Source organism: Leuresthes tenuis, unplaced genomic scaffold, assembly GCF_036924035.1.
Source record: "Leuresthes tenuis unplaced genomic scaffold, fLeuTen1.0.hap1 SCAF_21, whole genome shotgun sequence".
NCBI classification, from domain to species: Eukaryota; Metazoa; Chordata; class Actinopteri; order Atheriniformes; family Atherinopsidae; genus Leuresthes; species Leuresthes tenuis.
Window position 1 is genome coordinate 8,857,572 of NW_027325375.1, and position 23,833 is coordinate 8,881,404.

At 40.3% G+C, this 23,833-nt stretch overlaps 1 protein-coding gene across 2 annotated transcripts; it reads left to right on the forward strand.

Annotated features, from left to right (window-relative positions):
* The first annotated feature begins 707 nt into the window (after positions 1 to 707).
* On the forward strand, positions 708 to 15,859 carry LOC140280106 (tubulin-specific chaperone cofactor E-like protein). 2 transcript variants are annotated; one of them, XM_072375373.1, is made up of 9 exons: positions 708 to 789; positions 1,838 to 1,904; positions 4,712 to 4,854; positions 4,944 to 5,083; positions 5,755 to 5,936; positions 6,065 to 6,321; positions 6,441 to 6,567; positions 6,668 to 6,784; positions 11,412 to 15,859. In XM_072375373.1, the coding sequence occupies exons 3-9, from the start codon at positions 4,722 to 4,724 to the stop codon at positions 11,755 to 11,757; spliced, it is 1,302 nt and encodes a 433-aa protein (XP_072231474.1). In that variant the 5' UTR covers positions 708 to 789; positions 1,838 to 1,904; positions 4,712 to 4,721; the 3' UTR covers positions 11,758 to 15,859. The 2 variants fall into 2 exon arrangements, with proteins under 2 accessions (XP_072231474.1, XP_072231475.1); XM_072375374.1 differs by having other exon boundaries at positions 4,715 to 4,854.
* The last annotated feature ends 7,974 nt before the right edge of the window (positions 15,860 to 23,833 follow it).

Genomic DNA, 23,833 nt, shown 5'->3' on the forward strand with positions numbered 1-23,833 from the left:
ATTGCTGTGAGATTACATCAATTAAAAAGAGTAATAAAAAATAAAAAGAGAGACCCAGTGTCGTTAGCTTAAAGCAATTTGAAAGAAAACTCTCTTTATTCTAGTTCTGAAGAGCACATCATAAATACGGCACTGCCCCCTGGTGGCAACATGTGGCAGGCCTGTTCTTAACCATTAACCTCACTAGTTACAGTCATTTCCGTTGTGTATTACTCTCTGAAGATCTTCATTAACAAATCAAGCAAAACTGCTGAAAAGACTATAGATAAAAAACAGAATTTTATTAATTTAATCATGCGTCTGTGAGGCCATCAAAGATCTGCGTTTCCATCGATATGTTCTTAATGATTATTCAGATATTTTTGATTGCAAGTTTTCAGATTGATTTTAAGTGCTCTGAGACTAGATTCAAAGTTTTGAATCCAAGCGGAGTGCAAAAACAACATAAGGCACTGAAAATGGTAACGTGTTCAGTGCTCATTATTATGCGTTCATACTTATACTTTTATCGGTCAGAATGGAATGAGCATGTTTTTTATTCTTTCAATTTTAACTAACTTTAGCTAATATCATTATATTTTATTTTATTTTTATTAGTGGATAGTAATACGATTAAGAAGAATATATAGTAAGAGGACAAAAAACAAACCAACAAAAAAAAAAAAAGAAAAAAAAGAAAAACAGGGCATTTAAAGAACGTAACTTCCGGTAAAGTGGGCGTGACTTAAGCTGTCAAACTAACCGAAGAATAACAAAAACAAACACAACGCTGAGGGGGCACCGTGGACGGTGAGTACGGTGGCCTCGACATTTACCGTATCTGGCTCAAAATGCTACATATGTTACAATAGCTATGTATACATCCAAGTTTGGGGTCCAAAAATGTCTCGATTCTGTCACTACCAATATGTATTTACCTTTACCGAGCTGAATGTTCATTTAGTTACACCACTGTAAAATAGAGTCCTCTGTCGAAGTTGGCAGAATTCTCGTGCAATTGCCCTTGTGCAATTGGAAGGTCTTAAAACAAATTTAGACACGATCAAAATGTTGACCTTCGATATGTTAGTTTGAAGTTTTACTATAAGCTACATATAGCAATACAGGCCTCGGAGATAAGCAGACCCCAAGCGACGCTCGTTGTCTGTGAATTGAGGATCGTTTCTCCGAACTCTGTTGAAAAAATGCGTCGGTTTAATACGAGATTGTTTATCAGCCTATAGCTGCGAGAGCTACAGTAAGATGTTTGGTGTTTTATGAGCAGTTTTAGGTTGATGTTGGATTCGGTATTGTCTATCGGTCGACTCTGTATGCTGTGTTCTATAAAAACCACAAAAAAGACCTTGTTGTTATTGCACTGCACCGCTGAGGGCAGCAGCGAGCCGTTTTTAAAGTTGAACTTTATGACAAAAAAAGGAGAAGACGTCCTGCTTTTTTTTCTGTGAAGAATTGAACCAAAGCGAATTTTCTGGTACATTTTCACAGAAATACAACAGTTAAAAAGGTAACATAGTATGAGGAGTTCTGTTGTTCACTACCCATTAAGCGATGAGACAGTTGGTCTGACGTGTTCATCACACCTTTGTGAGAGACTGAGAAGATAACGTCACTTCACAGGGCCTCACTGATCCCCAGCTACCATATCAACAGTTGTTTTCGCAGCTTTTGTATACCATGTAATGCAGCCTTCTCTGATTCAATGTGGAGTCAAATCTGTCCTTCTCTGTGGTTTTTCTGCTCTTCATTTATCATAAGACGACACGGGACCTTTTATGATGTGCACGCTTTAACAAAAAAAGTGTTTTCTCTGGGTCTGGTTCTCCTTTTCTCTCAGCAGGGATGGAGGCATGTTATCTGATGTGCTGTTGAAAATAATCGTTCCTTTGGTCTCTGCTACATCAGAGGTAAGAATCAGGGGATCCGTGTAATTAGAAACTATCTGTGACAGAAAGATCAGACAGAGTCCGGATGCGACGCTCAGTCGTCTGGCAAAACACACCATTCAGGTGGGCTGACTTTACCATCATCAGGCTGCATTTGTCAGAAAGTGATAGGGCTGATCGGGGGTTTAGAAGAGGCACCTGAGTGGTGTGTTTGACAAAGGCAAGGTTATATGTTGTGATAATAATTAAGTCATAACTGAACTAGAGACAACATAAAAACAACGTGCACTAAACCAGGACAAATGATTTTTTTTCTTCATCATCAAAGTCATCAAAGTAAATAACATAAATAATCCTCCACATAACACTTAGATTTACAAGCAATAATGCAGTGGGTTGGTGGAGAGTCGCATATAAAGTACTTTAGTTTGAAGTCTTGCTTAAGCTTTGAAAAATCTACTGGATATTCAGCCTATGAAAGATGCATTGTAGTCATTTGCTGCAATCTTGCATCATATTGCTTTGTTCTTTTGGTGCTGTCATGTAAAGGGACATGTCTGCAGTTGTTAAGGAATTCACTGCGGAGCCCAGTGATTTTCTCTTTCATTTGTGCACGCAGTGTGCACGGGCTTTTGTGCCTAACACCTTGGAGTAACCTCAATGCAAAGTCACACCGGTTAACATGCCGAGACGGCTGCTAATGTCACTACTTTTCATGAATTAGCAGGTGGATGGTAGATACAATGACTGTGCCCGCTGAATCTTAGCTGAACATTTTCAAGCAAATCTTGATGCAGTAATATCCAGCAAGTAATTAAAGTACGCTTCAGAGATCATCAAGTTTTCTTTGTCGACACATATATTCTCTGGTAAAACTTTAAATACTTAATTTAGCCTATTTTACACATTTTAGAAACGCTCCATAACACACTTTAATGCAATAAAAATGCCCTGAATCTCCTTCTGTCTCCTTACAATCACATTTTAGTTTGATAACATTTATTGTTGCTATGGAGCTTATAAAATGCTAAATAAACCCTTCCATCCTTCATTTCTGCCACTGCTGTTTAAACTTTTTCATCCATAGCTGGTGTTTTTTTCTGCTGGACGGCGTAGTACAATGTAGAGATATAGTATTTTTATGTCCTATGATTCTTTAGTAGAATGTTTTACCAAAAGTAAACTCATCTTTAGCATTATTTCTGTTTTAAGACATTTTCCTCTTTTTATGTTCGTCAATAGATACCCAAAAATAGCAGTTCGGGAGCCCAGTTTTTTTGCATTTGAACTGCATCATTTGTCTTTCAGATGTTGTCATGCTCTCAAGAAATGAAGCTTACATAAAAACACATTCTCCCAATGAAAAAGCAGCATTTTTTACTAAGTTTAGTAACAGAAAATGGATCTCGGAGGGAACAGGTGTCTCTGCGTCACCGAGACTTGTTGTGGTTTCAGCTGAGCATGCTCTTATCAGCGCTGCTTCACCCCTCACATGTCTGTGTTGTTTGAGATTCTACGATGTTCAGGACCTTTCTTTTCCAACTCCACACAGAAAAGCACACAACACAGACACAAAGCAGCAGGAGCAACAAGACAAAGTCTTCTTTGAATCGTGCTAATATCTTCTGTATAGATAAACGGATTTACGCATACACAATAAGATCTGTTCATTCTTAGCATAATTGCTAATCAAAGTGCCTGTGGGAATACAGATCAAAGGTCAGAATATGTTGAAAACTGGCTCTCCTATTACATAAAATACATGTGCAAGTCAGACAGCCAGTTCCCAAAGTCCCAAAGACAGCAGCTACATAATCACCACATAGTCCACCAATGGTTTAAGCAAATGGTGTTTGATACTGTAACTTTATGGCAGATAGAATGAGGGACTTCTTATACCGGTTTAATTTTAAGATTAGCAACGCGTTCAACTCTGAATTAAGTGTTGTATCTTTCAAAAGTTTCTGTGCTTCCCTACACACAGGTGTTCCATAGAAAAACTTGAGATAATGTCAGAGAATTATTAGCTGCAATTCACTAATGAATCCTAAAACCACAGAGCAGAAAGGCCAAAATGGCACTGATCGTTCATCACAACATTTGTTTTTTGGGGAAATTTAAGATGATTCCTACAAAAATTTGTGGATCAGTAGGTGGAGGCACATGTTATGCTGCTGTCTCCTCATATGATTTCTCATTATTATGATTGTGTGGGGCTGCTAACACGTCGAATGCAACTTTGAAATATCTTTATCCCTCCCAGATTTTAAAAAATATATATATTTATGACTATTTGATAATGTTAGCCAATCCCACAAAAAGAAACAAGATTTAGTTGATTGTGTTGGTGAGTTGTTTGTGTGACTCAAGCGTGCTGTAGCTTATTCTTCTCTGGCATAGAGCTCCCAGAGTCCTATCAGCGAGCTGCACCAGAGCAGAGGCTGAAGAGTTCCTTCGTTATCATGAGTACAGCTGCTGTAGATTATTTTGAGACGACCCACGTCAGAACTTGAGCCGTGAATATAAAAAATTGCAGCCCCCAAACAAATAAAGGTTCCCTGTTTTAAGAAATATTTGATAAAACACAACAGCTCCCCTGCTGTTTCAGCAAGCTGCTGAGCCTTCAAAATAAAACAAACTAAACATTTAGATCCTTGTATTAAAGGCCAACACACATCAGATGGGATTTGGGGTGAACTGACCCTGGACTTAGTGTAGCTGCAGTGTGTCATTTCTTGTTTTCACGTGATTGGGAACCAAATCATTAGCTGCAACGCTCCAAAGCCATTTCTTTGTCTTCTTTGTCTATTCCCTGGATTCCCGCTTAGTAGTGGGACCATGGAGTTGTCCTCTGATGAAGAGGAGGTACGCACCTTCATCGAAGTCATCAGTGAGAAGTACAACCCAGAGAATTTTCCCTACGGCCAAGGAGTAGTGGTTCAGGCCAGCCCCCCAGGATCCCCCGTTAAAGGTGAGAGATGATTTCAGAGTAAACTCTGCGACTTTACCAGTTTATGTTGAGATCAACTTGTGTCACAAACTCTTTTTCCTTGTCTGCAGATCGGCTCTTCTTACCCAGCGCACTGGTTCTCAATGATTGTGGAATCACTAAAGCTGGTGACAGGGCAGCCATTGCAGCTTTCTGTGCTCATGTGCTGGAGCTGGATCTGTCCTACAATCAGCTCAAAGACTGGGGAGAGGTGGGTGTCCTTCACAGAAACATTTCAGATGCAGAGTTGCTGTTATCTGAGACCACAGTGTTTGACTGTGCTTTCAGAGCTGTGCTCTTTTTGTACTAAGCAGTGTTTGAAATAGATGAATAATGCATAAAGCAATATTATTATGTAATGATAAAAAAAGTAAATAAAATAATTCCATCTCTACAGACTGACTGTGAAAGTTGTCAATCTAGTTGAAGAGAGCTAATGTATAACCTTATGAAATTGACATAGACACCTGTTTTGTTACTAATGTGGCCTTTTATATATACTTATTCATCTAATTATATGAAAACTGAAATGACAGTCGAGCCTTGGCTGTGAGGGTTTCAGCTACACTTATTCACCAAGTTTGCCATGTAATTACATGCATGAGACGATGTGTCGTCCAATTCAAATTTCACTGGATTATTTGAAAGAAGCACATGAAGTTTCACACCTGCTGTGTATTATGTTTGTCTGTGGTTGATGAGAACATTTTAAAAGTTCTCAGAGTCCAATAAACTCTTCAGAGTTTAAGAAGATTATATGTTTTGTTGCACAGAAACTCTAAGCTGCACTAATATCAGTCATTTAACAGGTATTTTAGTTGTTTTATTAGTAGATTCACGATCTGTGTATTGTATGAATTTGTGGTGCTTATGGTTTGCCAGATCAGCACCATTGTCTCTCACATCCCTCATCTGGACTTCCTCAACCTGAGCATGAACCCTCTGAGCGGCGTGGAGCTGGAGCCCAGCATGGCTTATGTCTTCTCCAGGGTCCGGCAACTCGTCCTCATCAACACACAAGTCAGCTGGGACACCGTGCACACGCTCACGCAAAATACACCAGAGTAAGCGATGAGTCACGCTGCTGTTAGAATAACAGTATCAAACACAGACATCCAGTGTTTTTCAGCAGCCTCTTGCAGATTTAAAAAAAAAAAAAAGTCTTCACACTTCTCTCTGCCTAAATTTCCAGACTGAAGGAGCTTTTCTTATGCCTGAATGGCTACAACACTGTGTCAGAATCCCAGACGTCCTGTCCGTCACTACGCCTGCTGCAGATCACAGACAACCAGCTGCAGGACTGGGCAGAAGTTCGGAAGTTCGGGCTGTTGTACCCCAGTCTGAGCACACTGGTGCTGGCTAATAACAGTTTGGACTCTGTGGAAGACACCAAGGAGACACTGGAGCGTCTGTTCCCCAACCTGCGCAGCATCAACCTCAACAACTCAGGTCTGGAAAGTAAAGATTGTGTACTTTATTGTCCGGCAGTATTAGATATTCAGTCCATGCTTTAAACATTGTTTGTACCCCTGTGATGCCTTTTTAAATTTTCTTTGTTTTTTATTTAGGGCTTAGCAAATGGGAAGACATTGAGAGGCTGAATTTTTTTCCTAAGCTGGAGGAAGTCAAAGCAAAAGGGATTCCTTTACTGCAGTCCTACAGCACTCAGGAGAGGCGTAGCCTCCTTTTAGCACAGTAAGTCACACACACACTTCACACTGGGTAGTATTTTTACTTCTACACCAAGTAACCTACATTCTAGATGAATAAATTGGACTGCTGCATCTGTCTGCAGGCTGCCATCTGTAAATGTATTGAATGGAGGTGCAGTGTCTAATGGAGAAAGAGAGGATGCTGAGAGGTTCTTCATCAGATATTATCAGGACTGTCCAGAACAGGAGCTTCCTCAGAGGTACACACACACATTTCTTACTTTACTCTTATGATGACCTCCTCAGGTATAGCTGTTTTGGCTATTTTTACTGTTTACCACAACTTTACCACACTAACCGAGAGATGCGTGACACTTCCATAACCACCAGAAGTGGAGGAAGAGTATAGAAAGGTTGCTCTTCTCGCCTTTTTTGTCCACAGGGTTTCCAGTGCTGGTTCAGAGCTGGTACCAGAGTCAGTTCTAAGTTTGCTGTGTAGTCAAGCTGGAAAGAGTTGGTTTGATTTTCCACAGCATGTAATTGCATCACTTTAAGCATCTCCTCCAATGTTTGAGCATCCCTCTGACATACAACAGGGATGTTCCCTGCGCTGTTTCAGGGAGAGAAATATCAACTCTTTGCATTTAGCTCAGTAATACTTTAGCCTCAGAGTCAGGCTAATACAGCTATGTTTTATTGTTCATATTATTGTCATATTGTTACTGTGCTTTCCTGATTATAGAATTGCATGATAAAAAGCATTGCTATTAGAAATCTGAAAGTTTCTCAATTCTAAGATGCCTCACAGTGTGAATGTACACAGTTCTGCATCGATGCAGTGACTGAACATATTCAATAGTTTGCATACTCCAAATAATTAGAGTATGTCATCATTATGGGGGATTTTCCAGCCTCAGCGGTGCTTTAAAGTTGCATGCATTGTTGCGTCATGTTCGGTCACTGTAAAACACAAAAGAAAATGCATTAAAGGAAGCAGGAAAAGTTGCATGTAGCTCCAGTGGCATGCTAACATTTGTTAGTGTTCTGTGTTGGGTGATGTAGCAGAATAAGCTCAAAAGTTAGTGAAAAAAATGAGTGAAAGTGGGCTTTTTGTGATCTTTTTGTTTTTCCTCTCAGCCTCCAAAATTTTTCCTGCACACTTGGACCAGGACTGGGAGGCAGCTATTTTCTGTCTGTGATTTATCGCATTACATTATATCCATTAGACCTTGAAATGCATTATTAGTCCAACGCATTCACTTAAACTGTCTATCACAGTACAGTTAAGCCACGTTTAGCTGCTTTTTGTCTGGGAAATGTTGGAGCTGTAAGAAAACCCCCAAAATGAAGTTCTAGAACTACACAAGGTGCAGTGGTGCACTGTGGACTGAAGGAAGAAAATGTTCATGAGAAATATCCAAGAAAGAGCAGATTAATGATATCTGACCTCTTCAGAACAATGGCAGCTTTTTCTCATTGGGTTTCACACTATATGTGTGACATTAAAGCAGTAACCGACAGTGACTTTAATTATTAATTTCTGCATCTATTATTTAACTGATCAGGTAACTGTGAATTTTTAAAAGAGGTTAAATGACTGAAGTGACCTATTCCGAAGAAATTACAGTAGAGAATCCCAAAATATTAATTAAATTGCCCGTTTGAAGAACCCATTTAAAGGATCATTGTGACGTCTGATAGATTTTAAAATTTGAATAGCAAATTGTTCAATGTCACGTTGATCACTTGATTGAATTTTAAGCTCTCAAATCTGCTGCTTTTAGATCTGGCATCATTGCATCATTGCTGCCTGAACAGGATTGAATAGAGATTTAGAGTTTCAGATGGACAATACTTCTGTCGCATTAGTCAGAAGAACAAGCATATGCAGCATCAGCTGCAAACGCCTGCTCTTACTTTGAGAACTCTCACTTGGATGCGCACCTGCTACTCTGTAACAATAGCAACAACCCCCTCTTTGTTCTCAGTCCATTTACACGCTGTGATATCATTTTCGGAGGGTGCTCACAGCAGTAGAATAATTACGTATGTTCTATATTGACTGCATTCCACTTAACCTCAGCAGAATGTTGGGGAAGGGTTTTTGAAGGAAGGTGTAGTCCCTGACTGGGGGAAACTAACCTTTGGGAGACAATGCCACCACTCTCTTTCTGCTCAATGAGCCTTTTGTGCTGGAAATTCTCTGATTGGAAAACGGATACAGCAGGTAGCAGGCAGATTTTTTTCCCTTTTTATGTACACACCTACACTGTTAACCTCAAACATTAAAATTGACAGATTGATTTGTTCTCTGAGGTTGAAAGCCACCTGCCAGCTCTCCTGGCTCTGACCTGTTATTTTGCACATGGAGAACAATTCTCACACGTTTGTCTTTGGTTCCATCATAGCGGAACCATCTGTGTTTTGTTTTTTTTTCATACCTATACGTGTTGTTGTTTGTGGTCTTGCTTTGATCCGAGGTTCTCAGTATAGTTCTGAGCTTAGGGATTGTCATGACTGCGTGTGGGTGTTTTTTTGGGGGGGGGTCAGACACTCAGTTTTTCAATGAACACACAGCTATCCCATTTCCTTTCGCATGGGCCTGTGGCCTTCTACTCCAAGAGATCAGAGCACTGCAGGGTGGGTCACAGCCTCTCAGGTGAACACTATAAACTAAACACACCTAACACAGCCTGGCTTTGAATAAATGCAGTCTTACACTGTAAATCAGACTGATAGAAACTGAAATACTTCAGTTTATCAACAGAAGCAGAGAAATGTGGATAGCTGGGGCAGTGGTTGTGGTAATGGCGTAAGGGTTGTAGAACTAGGAAACAGAAGAATGAAGGATTAGTTAAAAAATAGAGAATCTGAGAGCAGTATAGAAGGTCTGATTGGTGGACTGAACGTTGAGCCAGTCTGGGAGTAGGGTAATCAACATTTTAAGCTGGTCAACTTTCAAATAGGGGTCTTGAGAACCGAGAGAGCGAACTGAGATAAAACACCAGAGGAGTACTCAGCAAAGATCTGGGCTAGATTGAGCCTCCAAGAGCTGTTATTTCTGCGGCTTCTTTCTCTCCCCTTATTGAAGAATGCTAAGAAGACAATTGGAGTGCTGACTTGTTATCACCTGCAGCATTATTTGTCCCATTATACCACGCTTACCACCTCTAATGAAGCCTCTTATTGTGACTAAATGGCTTCTCTTAGAATGGCACTTTGTGCACTATGGCCTTAGAGGAGAATTCCCACCGTGGACCACAGGTTTTGGCCAGAAATCTCAGTCCAGGGCACCGGCTTTGTGGAGTCAGTTTTGGGGAGGGAAGTGAAATTGCTTTGATTGGCCCAGCTGTTACAGTAGCCATGAAAGCGCGTCTTTTTCTCCTGGATTTTATTTAATCGTTCTTGGGTCCTTATCTCAAACACGCATTCCCCTGAGATGACTGAGTGCTTTCTCACGGCAAGCAAGAGGCAGACAGCTCAGTGTTTCTCTGCCTCTGAAACACACACAAAGTGCTTCCGCTCATCTGTTATTAGGATTGTTGGTAATTTGCTCATGAAGCAACCTCAGTGGAATCAACACTAATGAGGGGGTAAACACTCACATTGAATGATGTTATTTTTGTCTTTTAATAAAATAATTTACTGTCCCACAACACCGAACAGGTAAAAAGGAAGAAAAAATGTGCATGTCAGCTTCTGTATGACCAGCACAGCTGACCCAAATGTCACACAACTTGTGAAATATATTTGCATGTAGACACCAAAACGCGAGCCGTGGTTAATTTTGTTCAGTTGTAGCAGTTTGTGGTTTTATAAGGAGCTGCCTGCTGTAAAATATGTCTGTTTCACACCTCTTTGCAGAGTCCCCTGCTATAGATTGGTTTGCAACAATATTAGGGTGTGTTTACACTTTACCAGTTTAAGTGCAGAGCAGTAGAAGAAGTTTGAGCGTCATCCAAACCTCTACGTGCACCAAACAAGTCAAGCCTGTCATGTTCTTCTAATCAGAGGAGCTGCTGTCCATTACAGTCGCATCAGAACCACTGTTTCCTTGGAACATTTTCTTATTCGTGTGATTAAATGGCACGATATCGACTCCTTGTTCTTTTGCGGTAAAATAAAAACGCGTTGATACTCACATCCCAAAACACATTTATCCTGTCATACAGCTTTACTTCGCGAGTTCTGTCTTTGTAAGTTCTGTTTACAAAATAGTGATTAGAGAATCTGTCCACATCCATATGTATTTTATCAGGCATCTGTTGGTTGCATATAAAAATATGACAGAATGAACGGCAAAGCATACCAGGCAGATTTCTGCTTTGAAATGGACCAGGGAACTGAACGTCAAGTGTAAACACACCCATAGGGTTGGTAGTACTACAGAAAACAGAATTTCATGAAAACGCATGCAAACAATTCGATGTAAAAAAATGTAGCTACTGCAGAGTCCATTTGTGTTGTAATCTGAGCTTCTGTGTTCTATGATGAACTGTAGCAGCAGCAGCTCAAACCATGCCTTGGTTCAGCCCGTGTGGGACTCCTCTTAGAACCACTTTCTTCAGCAAAAAAGCCTCCCGCAAAGAGTATCGTGCAGTCAGAGTCTGTGAGGCTCTGACTTGAGTTGAATAAAGAAACTTACGAGCTGCTTAAAGGTTAAAGAACAGATTCAGTTTTGGTTTGGACCAAGATTCTGCTGTTCTAGTGCACCACCCAGTGGTTTTCCAAAGGTTGTGTTACTTTAGAAATAAAAACCATTCCTGGTTTATGCTGCATTGTAATGGATCCACGTCTGCACATAATCTTTACACACATTAGACGATTTCTACTTTTTTTATTTAGAGTTAATAGCAAAACTATGACATGGGCTCTGCTCTTTCTTAGGTACCACGTCCTCGTATCCAAGTATGGTCAGTTGGCTCCGCTGGCAGAGGTGGACCTGAGCCCTCGCTGCACTGTGGTGGATGTTCGCTTTGGTGAGAGGGTGGAGGCAGTCAGCCTCCGCCTGGAGCAGACAGTGGCCGACCTAAAGAAACATCTAAAAGCTGTGCTGCAGCTGCCCTCCAACGGGATCAGGCTCTTCTACATCAACCGTGAGATGTGTTCAGTGCTCGGACCTGAGGAGCTAAAGTGTAGCTTCCGAGCCCTTCATTCCTACAGGATTTGCGATGGGGATGAGATCCTTGTGGTGCCCAAAGTGAAAAGCCGTTGCAGCTCCTCGGATCTTTGAGTTAGGAGGTTCTGTAGTTTTGGATGAATGAGACTTGAGGAATTTTAGATATTCAACCCATACTGGATACTAAGTTTTAGCTTCAGTCTTTTTAAAAAGGAAAAAAAAAAGTCTATATTATTCAGTCATGAATGTAAGGAAGCTTTCTGCCCAGCATATAAAAAGAACTATGCAACAGTACATTTGCACGTTTACAGTGTTCCGTTTAACTTCAGCCCTTTTTTTAAAAGATAATTCCACGCCATAGATTTTTGTTTTTGAGAACTACTTTTGGCAAAAGGGTCTGTTTGTCTTCACAAGTAATAAATCCATGGGGGAATTATTTATTAAGTCAAAATCACTCATTCTATATCTGTCATTTTCCCAGTGCTGACAGATTTGTACTTGATTAACACAGCTGTTTGGCTGGATCTGTGGCAGATATGTTCAGCAAAAATAGTTCCAAACATATAACGAAAGATTTGCTCAAACAGTACTTTACAGCAAACTTTTGTTGGTGTCGTCACAGTTTCCAGGCTATAAGTGGTTTAAGTTTCAGCTCAGGCTTGCAAAGATGTTTCTGAAATGATTGCCACAACCTGTTGTTAGAGATTAAGAGATAAGATTAGAGAACCTCACAAAGAACACAATCTTAGTAAAGAAAATGTCAAATTGGAAAATGTAATCAATATATATATATTTTTTTAATTAAATTCCTTGAAATTAGGTTTTGATTCCCCCTTGCTGCACAGATAAGTTATATTAGCTTAAAAACAGAAAAAGGTTCAGAAGAAAAATTATCACTATTGCTCCAACCCCTCCAAAAACTATGAATAACTCCCCCATGGTTCTAGTGTATATTGTTTTTTAACCATCTAGATTAATCTCAAACTAGGAAAAGGAGCCAAATCTAAAACCAAAGGTGGGAACTTCTGGTTGGGTGAAGGTGGAACAAACTGTTCCTCTTCCATGAAAATTGTACCTTGGGTCTCAGCTGCACATTTCTACACTTAAAGTGGCTCGAGATAAGATTCCAGTTTACACAGTGTTAAAGAAAAATGTTATATAAAGAAAATGATATCGCACGCAGTCTTTGAGAAAGCAGTTCCCACTTTTACCAGGTGAAGGCACAAAGTGCTCACTGATTTTCAAACTGATGAATAGTGTTTGAGGGTTCAGCTCCAAGACTTGGGATTTAAACACCTTCCCCTGTCTGCAGGTGACACTGCGGCAACTAAGAAGTTCTGAAATTTAAATTGAGCGGTTAAAAAAAAAAAACAAAATAGAAATTGGTTGATGGAAAATAAATGATGAAGAACTTGCAATGAAAAATGGAGCTCAAAAGTACACCGGTGAGCATACGTTCTGTAGTTTCAGTTGTGTTTTTATAAAGACGCTTTGACTGGCTTCTGTGCTGAATATTCAGATACATGCTTGCCCTCCGTGGGTCCGTCTGGGTGTTAGCAGATGGTTCTGAGGCCCTTTAAAAATGAAGTGGAAGCAGTGAACAGTGCCATGAGTCCACTCCTTTAAAGCCAGCGCTATGGAAAACAATGAACCGTATCATTGCAGCCAGTCTGGCTGGAACAAACACAAGATTCCACACACACTTTCAATTTCTAGTTGTTTTTATGCACACAATAACTTTTATATGGGAAAAAGACATTTAACATTAACATTTTCCATATTAAGACGGTCTCATAAGCGCTCTATTTTTCGAACTTCTATTTAAGAGGAGCATATTTACTGATAAGAATGTTCCCTTTTGTACTCCCTTTTTGTACTTTGGGTGCACACGTAACAAATCTTTCCCTAATTCTTCATGTTACCCAGACCGGCCTGTTTCACATGACTCTAGTTAAATATCCTGCGATAACCACCAAGCTGAGGCATAAATACCATGAGTTTGGGGTAACAGAGCACACGGCTTCTGCTGTGTCAAGACGCCCCGGAGGAAAGACGAGACAAGTCTGAGGGTAGCTTGGGTCTGGGACAGAAAAGAAGTTGGGTTGCCACTCGAGTTACCGCAGGTCTTCTGGCTGTTGAGGCCATGAAAGGAGCAGCTCTCCCTTCTCACAGAGGCAGCTGAGAAGCGTTGAGACCCCGTCCGTATGGTAACCATATACCAGCTGCTGTGTCATGGAGACTTCCGCTGCATTTGAGTTAGAATGGGTTCACCCAAAAGGATCTCACCCTCACCCATTCACCTCAGTCTCTCCTTTACATCAGTATCACAGACCCGACTCTTCGGGGCGTGAACAGTCCCACCGGTTCACATGGACGATCGGCCTTTTAAGTGAAATATTCACAATGGATAGAAATTTCAAATCTAACTTGATTGCAGTTAAGGTGCAATAATTTGCAGAATGTCCAGAATCAGAGACATCTTACATTAAATCCTTTTAGGCTCATGAGACCTTGGCACAGTGTTTTCCCTTAAATGTCTGCTGGCTTTCACCAACGGGCTCATTGCAGTGATTGTCCCTTAAAAGACAACTGCAGCAGTAATAAAGTATAATGTGTCATAACTTTTTTTTGGTAGGTGTGTGATGTGAAGTTAGAATTGTGGAGAACGATGCAGGAACCAAACAGACACCACTGGTGTCAAGCCAAGCTGTGTTGGTGTCTGCAAGCTTTTCTCAGGATGGAGAAGGAATTTAACACAAATATTTGTTCCTGTCACATATACAGAACCTGTTTCCTCCTCACAGAGTTTGGTCTCTGAAGCTGTTCCAGAACTGAAATAATCTGCACATTGTGGTCTCTTCATCTTGAGGTTTTTTTTTCCCCCGTTCTTTGAGTTGTGTTGAGCACAACTTTTTCCCGCCCTCTACAAGGAGCCTTATTTTGGGGCCAAATATTACCTTGGGCTTAAACACCTTATTTTGACTGGTGTGGTCTCCAGTATGCTGATCAACACAGACAGAGCGAGACAAGATGAGTTTTTTCTTTGGTTGTAGTAGCTGTCCACATGATGATTGATCGCCAACAGTTGCTCGGCCATAAAACTTCTGCCAGTAACCACATGATAGTTTGTGGAACTTTACTATCAATTTTTGAGGAGTAATTTAATATATTGGCAGGATTTGTGAAGTAGAGAATGGTGGAAAGAAAAGATAACGTTGTGACTGTGGTTACATGTTTTTTTATCAAAGCTTTCAGAGTTTACAAGACTGCATACAGACAAGGGGATATCTCTCCTGCCTGTGTTCATAGAGCTAGGAACCCAAACAAGCCTTTGGTATTCTCTTATATTAAATATCTTTAATTAACGTGCAGGGCTGCTAATCGTGAGCTTTGTGTGTGCAGACTGAGGGGATCTCTGGATCCTAAAGAAAGCTCAGCTATATATCTGCGTTTCAGCACTTAAACTAGTTTTTTTTTTAGTGTGGTGGATATTTCAAGAACAAGAAACTGACAAAAGTTCAGCATTTTACATCAGAGCTTACTTGCTTTGCACCGTTACTGTTTTCAAGAGAAAACAGGCTCGCGTGAGCTTATGTTGGATTGCTCTGAATGTCTGGCAGATAAAATGTCTCTTGAGCACATTTACATCGATGAAACCTTTGGCGTAAGTGTGAGAAAAGGTCTGGTGTGTGGTGTTGCCTGGATCGCTCCTCACACACAGGCTTTGTGTAGTAGATAACTGGAGCTATCTGTTGTTTTATTGACCCACATTAAGGTATATCACGATGAAGGGGTGCATGGGAAAATCGTGGGATGACCGCTGTGAGCTGTTTGGTTGGTGGTTTGCATGGTCGGTATTTTATTTTTGATGTTTTACTGTGTATGATGCGTGTCACTTCAGGGAAACCGTGTTGTTTATGGGCATTTGTAATTTTGACAATTGTAAAATATTAACTTTCACCCCACTTTTATCCTTCAGTTATACCAAATATAGAATTGAGTTACAGAATTTCAAAGTTTTTTAAAATGTTGATGCAGTTTGCCTTGTGTTGTATAGAATATGGTGTTGCTTTCAGTTTTTTTTTTTGTTGTTGTTGTTGTTGTGGATCTTGACACTTTAAATTCTTTGCTCTCTTGAGATGATGCTGTTTCCTTACCTGTACTGTATAAAGGTGCTTTCACTTCTCTGAAAAGAAATAAATTCTAGTAATCCGAATCTATGTCTGTGTCATTGCTGCTTCTGTTACAGATAACATAAGGTTCATATGGTCATCACATCATCTTTTTGTCATGAAACCACACTTCAAAGAAGTTTTTCCATCATTCGCCTCAGTGTCACATTAGGATTGCCTAATGTCATAAAACTAGGTGTCATTATTGTAGCATGTGTTGCTACTTTCTCAATGCAGTTTCACCTAAAGAAACCTAATCTATATCTGGCTTGTATTGCAAGCTTCTTGAAAACGTACCTACTGTATAGCTTTTCCCTCAGCAGAGGTATGTTTTCTGTGCTGTCAGTTTGCCTTCTATTGGCTGAATGTGGAGCATGACTCAGTATGACTTCAGTAAGATATAGAATGAAACCACAAGACAAACATTTGTGTAGAATGTCGTGCTTGAACTACTGCTACTGCATGTCTCTCATTTGCTACTCTAATTCAACCTTGAATTTACCATTAACTCACCCATATTTATTCAGTGGGGTTAAAAAGAAGCACTGCACATTGTCTTCAACAAAAGGGAAAATAAGAAAAGGTCAGGGATTCACTTAATTCAGGAGTTCATGGCATCTTGTTCTCTAAGTATTTGCTTACATGTTAACCAGATCATTTTAACATCTCAACTGAAAGACAAGGTATGGAGATGGATATCACTCGTGTTACAGGCAGAATGTACAAGTGATCAACACGCATCGCTCTGTTTCGCAGGCTGAATGCTTGGCCGTGGTGAAGATGTAATTCTGCAGACCTTCTGTTCCTGGCAGGAATTGTTGCAGTCGAGCTGCAGAGTCCATTCCATACGTGTCAGGCGGTGTTGTGTTTCTGGGGCATTCCCTCTACCCTCCCCACCTTCTCTGCACATTCTGCTCTAATCCTGTGTTGGATACCTGTGCCCTCCCCAAATCACTCACCCCTCAACAAACTTTCACTGTCAGGAATCCTTTCCCAAGGGTTGGGTGCTAAAAAAGGCATCTGGTCTTTTTTTTCCCCCCTTCCATATCAAGGGGTCATAGCTAAGTTCAGACACTGATTCATCCATACCTAACATCTTTGGTCACCTTTTGATGAAATCCTTCTTTCAATTTGTTTTCAAGCAAGCCTTGTTCATCACTGGTGAAAATTGGTAAATTCCTACTGATTTTCATTAGCTGCTGTGGTTACTCCCAAATTCTCCAGCATCTAGCATCTCCTACATGGAGTTTACACATTAATTTAAATGAAATGTCATGACATTTATTTAATGGATTGGCCCGACACACGATACATACATCCTTTGTGTGGGAAGGATAAATCCTTTAGACTTATGTCTTAACTTGTAATCTAGCCTGAACAAGCAAGTTAAAAAAAAATCACTCGTCCTGTGAAATGTCTTTCAAGGCTTTTCAGGTGGATCAGGGCTTATTCTCCTTCAAACATTCAGGACACCTGAAAATGGATTCCACTTACTTTGACTGTCCCATTACTTTAGTGCCTGCTTATGGCTGTCATGTTAGCTTTTGGGCAAAATGTCTTGACATCTCCAAGATGATCATTATGACTCTGTTGACTTCCTTGAGTTTTCAAAGTCTCCAGCAGTGGACCTACATGATCATAATGTCTTGATATTAGCTGAACAGGCTGCCATAACATTTCATGTAAAGTGAAGACATTCATGTCTCCCACAGAATGAAAAATGATCTAGATAAATTCAATTTGTACAAAAAATCTAGCTGTAACGTTAGCTAACAAATGCTAATACTGTGTTCACAGATCTGTAAAGTTTTCCATCAAATTTACATATATATATATATAAACACATATGTCTAAAATTAGCTCAAAACACTACTGAGCACAAGTACCCCTGTAAGGGTTCAGCACTAACTAAAGCCTCCCAAAAACTGTTAGCATCTTTAAACCTAAGTGTTCCACATGGGAATCATCCCAATGGATATTGAATTCTTGGGGGAAATTAGATATGAACATATGTAGTGCATTAGCAGATCATTTCTTGACCACTCAGGCATGAGGAAGGTTTTGTAAAAGTTTCTCCAGTTCCTGTGTGAAGACTGTGAGTCTAATTTCACAAACGATGCATCATCCCACTAACAAGCACATACGCTTTTGTGTGAGCTTGGGGATAGCTATCTATTGAGGCAGAGGTTGGAAGATGGATATGGTTGCATTGTAGGGATCGACCCTAGCACCTTGTTGCTTAAACAAAACCTGAATATGCAGTTGGTCCTCCCCAGAACTGCCCTATTGCATTATGAAGTGAGACTAAGGGCAAGGGGGGCTGAACAGGGCCCATTGTGTGCTGAGGTGAAGGAGTCATAGGGGTAAGAAGGTTTGGGTTACTGGAAGGAGGTCCACCATTGTGAACGGCAAGGAAGGAGAGGAGATCAGGGCAGAGCCAACTGCCGAGCATAAGGAGCTGAATTAGAACGGCCCACTACACAGATTAAGTAACTGTTGAACAGAGCAGTGGATATCCAGTCCAGGACCTTTTTTTGTGAAGGTCAGGCTTGATGGATTCTCCAGAACTTGGATACTTTGTCCCTGTTCCCACACAATACCCCCCTGCTGCATGAAAACCATTGATGTGGGCGCTTGTGTGAAAAATAATTTCATTGCATATTAGCCTATGGACGCTGACTTGCTTCCTGCCCCATTGTTGCTCTTGGCTTCAACACAGGAGAATAATATTAATAAGGATGTGATCTGAAGGATGCAAACACTTTTTTATCTTCAGACATAATTTTAGGTATTAGTCCTCCCCACTCCCCAAGCTTGCTTTTTCTTCAGGGGACGAATAACCAGCTTTATTTTGATATAAATTTTCAAATTCCACAACAACACCGCTCTGCATCTTCACTGAGTGGCAATGAATTACTTTGTCGCATTTGCGTTTTGTGGCAAATTTTGCATTCACATCCCCCACAATGCCGGTTAAACAGAAGATTTGGAACAATGAGGTGATTTTTGCATTGCGGCAAACAGTGTGACTATAGTTTTACCATTAGGCTCGTTATGCATCTACTGTAAACCTGGCAGTAAAATGATGAGTACGTTTAAAAGAGCCACAAAATCACTTGATTTTATTTCATTGTGTGTGGAGCTGTAATGGACTGGTGACCTAACCAGGGTGTAGCCGGCCTTTTGTCCAATGGCAGCTGGGATAAGCACCAGCCCCCCTGCATCCCTGAATTGGATTAAGTGGGCATAGAAAAAGGAGGGATGGATTATGACTGTGTTTGGAAGCAATATTGAATGCACATACTGTGAAGGACAATGTAAATGTGGTTTATCACGGAGCAATCATGTAATGAAGTTGACGAGAACATAACAATTTTCCAGTGAACGTAGCACTGCCTTCACTCCAGCTAAAAACAGAGATGGGGAGTTTTCTGGATCCCTCTGTGCTAGAACTTCCAAAGGCCAGTAAATTAAGCCTTTGGTGTACTGCATAAGAAATGGCACACTTCCTTGTCAGCACAGAAATTTTGATTCCTCAGGTTTAAGCCTATCACTCATGTACATAGAAAAAAAGCAGCAATATAATTTTCCACCATGCTTTCTGGCTCTAATGTACTGTCACTGAAGAGATAACATTAATGAAAGCACAAGGAATCTGTCATATCAGCCCCTTCTGGTCTTTCCCACCTCCTCACTGTCACAATTTTTCCAAAACACAAGCCTTAGATCATAAAGCTTCTTCAGCCCAAAGTTCTTTTCTGTCTCCTCTGTGGGCCATTCTCTCTCACACGTTGGTTACAGGTATGTGACCATTTACATAGCAAGACGTGGGAAGTATAAAAGCAGCCTCTGCAGAGTCTTAGTGCTGCTTAATGGGACCCTGGGCCTGCCCTCAGTCCTGGAGCCTTTCACACATCTTGCTTCTTGGCTCTCCAATTACTTCCACTGTCCTCCTACAACAAAGACCTAACTGACTGCCCTCTCCTTCCCAGACCATATCAGCATGGATCCACCTGAGATTTCCCTCCGTTATCTCTCTAGCATCTATGGAAATTAAGTGTCTTGTATAACCTTGTAAATGAGGCTGTGCCTAATTAAGAAAGGGGGTACTCAGAGTGTCCAACGTGACTCATGTTAATGCTGTAACTCTATCCACCGCAGCGCTTAGAAAACAAGGTTTTGGATGGTGTGTGTGTTTGTGTGTGAGTGTTCTTGGATTTTGTCCATAAATGTCCCCAGAGTGAGACTATTGCTTGGTGCCCTGAGCTTTCATTGTACTGAGTGAACTTGAGCAAAACCTATACCAGAAGTGATTCTGAATCAAAGGCAGTCTGCCTCAATTTACACCCACCACATCCGTCACATATGATTTAATGTCATTTTTATTTTTCTGGAAATGAACACAAGTTGGGCAACATATATGTAGCACTTGTCTCTTTAAGATGACCAAATATTTTAACTGCAGCTTGAGATGGTGAGTGAATCGTTAAAAATGCCTACTCAAATGTCATCATTCCAAAATGATAAGAGGCTCAGTGTTTCCTACTAAATTCAACACCAAAGACATATTTTATCATCATTTGGCACTTTGCTGTCATTAATGACAGATCCTGCCAAAATGGCTTGCATTCCTCCCTTATGAGAGCGTTTCTTTGTACAAAAACATTCTTCTTCTCCCTCAATTAAAACATATCTACAGAGTCATTGTTGTTATTTTTCCATTTCCCTCTTATAATTTCCAAAACTCTGACCTCCCCTCTACCCTTCTCACACTTTGCTCTGTTTCCACTCCCTCTCTTCCTCAGATTCCAATGCTGTCCCTCCCCTCACCTCCTCACCCACCCCTTTCCCCCAAACCCTGATCTCAGATTAAGTTGAACACTATCCCTGCTAATGTTTGCACCTGCTTCTTTTAGGCAAAGCTCCTCCCGGGTTCTGCAGGAGACCTTGAATGTCCCCAATTTACTCCTCAAAACGGGATCCCAGATTTAAACAGAACAAAAAGCTCTGGATTTCTGTTACATCTACTGGTATTCCTGTGGAGACAGTCTTACATAAGAGGTTGTTTATCAGTTCTATCAGAACATCTGCCCTGCAAACTTATCACTTTCACTGCCTCTATCCCTGCCATCGTTCTGTGAATGGTCCTCAGCTGGATGGGACGCTGCTGTGTTGGAATTACAAGGTTTGACTCGTGAGGTGCTAGATGTCCATGTTCTGAAGGCAGGTAGGTGCATCACTTCCTCTGAATTTATAATTTACCAGGAGTGCAATGGTGAACACCTCAGAGAACAAGTTTTAAAACTGTAAACAAAGGAAACAATAAATCTGCATAGCAACATAATATAAATAGTTTTTATTAGTTATTGTTTTGTTGTCATATTATTTACTTTTTCTTTAAACATCTCAGAACTCATCAGCTCAGTCCCAGTATAATACTGTTATATGTCTGCTTCTGCTGTCAAGTGCATTTGGATGGGAGATTGGACTGAAGACAAGTTTCGGTGCAATCTGTTGGTTTTAGCTAGGATTTTTTTTTTTAATTGGCTCTATATGAATTAATTGGATTATGATTACAATGAATTGAATTCCAATTGGCTTGAATTGGACTATATTATTTAAATGCCTTGAGATGACAATTGTTGTAATTTGGCACTATATAAATAAAATTGAATTGAATTAAATTGAATTGAATTTGTAGTGATAATAAAAACACAGAAAGACTAATAAAAGGCATTTCTCCCATTGTTTAAAAACTGCATCAATTTAACATTTGCACATGTAATACAGTATGATGTGTCTCATTTTCTGTGTAACCCTTGAGATAAACAGGTTTTAATGTCCTGTTCAGGTTTAATCTTAACTGCCCCCCTTAAAAGCCATTCAAAGGAGTTGATGCCAGTCAGATAAGATGAGGTACATCAGTCAAAAGAGCAATTGTGGTAATCTTTGTGTTGACAATGTATGATGAGAGGCTGATGACATAGCAGCAGAAGTCTCTCAGCAGTGCCCACTAACCTTGGCACACCTGAGCACAATTTAACAGCAGCTTGTACAGAATTCACACATTAGAAAGTGACAGAGGTTTGAGAGAGGTATTCCACTGATCTCACGCCATGCATGATCTGTAATACTGGAAATGTCGTCCTATGGGACAGTAAACGACTGTGGGTGTAGACTCTGAGATTCCAAAGTCATACCAAAGTTCAGTTTTCAAAGCTGTAAAGTTTCCAGAATTTTATTGATCAGCCAGGATCTACTGTTGGGTGACTTATAACCTGGCTGGCCTTTTATATTGGTAGTGGTCAAATGAAACCAAAAATAGACACCTTCCTCTCACAGTAAAATATATCTGACAGGGAAATGTAATAATAGATTTTAATTATTGATTATATACATTTAGAATATTTTTGAACACTTGTAAACAAGCTTGCTAAGATTTCAGGTACTCGCGACACAGTTATTGTACCCAATAATGACATCATCACAACATTTACAGCATCTTTAAAAAAGAATACATCATGATGTCATCAGTTAGATATTAATTTAAATGTTCTTTCTGTGTGATTCAGTTAACTCTACATACGGTGTGAGAGTAAAGTGTACAAAAAGAACGATTACAATGAACAAAAATGAAAAGACAACTTCAGGAGATCACAGTGCAAAGCTCTGCCCCTAATGCAGTGTCAGCTCAAGCAAATCACTTACTATGTCACACTGTGTTCTTCTAACACAACATCAGTCATCAATTTATTCAGGGTCATAGTTCTTTCTCTCACTGCTGTACAATGACTGTGATGGACTGGCAACCTGTCCAGGGTGTACCTCGCCTCTCCCCCAATGACAGTTGAGATAGGCTCCAGCTCCCCCACAACCTTGAGTTGGATTAAGCGGGTATAGAAAATGGATGAGATTGTTCAGAATCAGAATCGGAATCAGCTTTATTTCGTCAAGTACGTAAACACATACTAGGCATTATTTGCCGGCAGTTGTTGTCTCGCACATGCACTTGTCATAAGTAATATTAAAAAAGAAATATATTTATATATATATATATATATATATATATATATATATATAAACACATACGTTTTTCAACTTTTCAATAAGGTGATGCTGTGGGGAAGAAGCTTCTCTGTGGCCTGTTAGTCCTGCTCTGGAGGAGCGCCTGCCAGACAATGTTGTATAATCAGCTCCTCAACAAGATATAATTTTACAAAAAGCCAAACCAAGTTGCCATCAATCTAAGATTGTGTTTCTGGCATTTATATGCATATATGCAGTCATCATGTCTTTTTGGAGTGAGAGGAGAACATATTTGGGCAACAGGGCGGAGATTGTGAAATTTGACATGTTTTTATTAGGACTACTGAAGCCAAAGATATTTTGGAGCCAGCTTCCTTGTTGGTATCACATCTAAGGTCAGATGCTTTTGTCCAATCTGTGTAATTATTTTGTCACTGAAATCCAGCAACTAATTTTCAAGTAGGAAATACTTAAATTAGTTGAGATTTATGTTACACTGAAAATACATTGAGTACTCTGTTGAGTTTAATTTCAGATCCCCCTCTTGTTGAAAGCCATTAGTACCCTAGTGTTTACGCTTCTGTCCCTTTAGCCAATAAACCATGGATGGGTCTTAAACAGAAGTTGCAATGAGGTCCATACCAGCCTCATGGCTTAAGGCACTGAGACGTCGGAGCACAGCAGGCTCGTCTCACTGGATGCAGGGAACTGAGGCAAAAAAAAGGCCTGTAATCCGGCATTGCTGGCTCACATGGGACCGTAGGCAAATGTGATCCTGATACATTGTTCTGACATGCATAATAGGGCCTTTTCAGGGATACTCAGGGGAAACCTGGGAGCCTGATTTTAAAGAAGTAACGTGGTGCTGGTTGGATGGTTCTCCCTCCTCTCTCCTTTGTCTAACAGTCTGGTTTATGAGAAGTTGTCCTATGACTCACATCTTCCAGCATTTCCATTAGTTTCAAGGAAAATGCAACACAGATTAAGTAACA

Excerpts from the sequence above, each read along its gene's own strand:
- LOC140280106 (XM_072375373.1), top strand. The coding sequence starts at position 4,722 with ATGGAGTTGTCCTCTGATGAAGAGGAGGTACGCACCTTCATCGAAGTC. Across the intron at positions 4,855-4,943 it reads CCCAGGATCCCCCGTTAAAG|ATCGGCTCTTCTTACCCAGC; the intron begins GTGAGAGATGAT and ends CCTTGTCTGCAG. Across the intron at positions 6,785-11,411 it reads GAACAGGAGCTTCCTCAGAG|GTACCACGTCCTCGTATCCA; the intron begins GTACACACACAC and ends GCTCTTTCTTAG.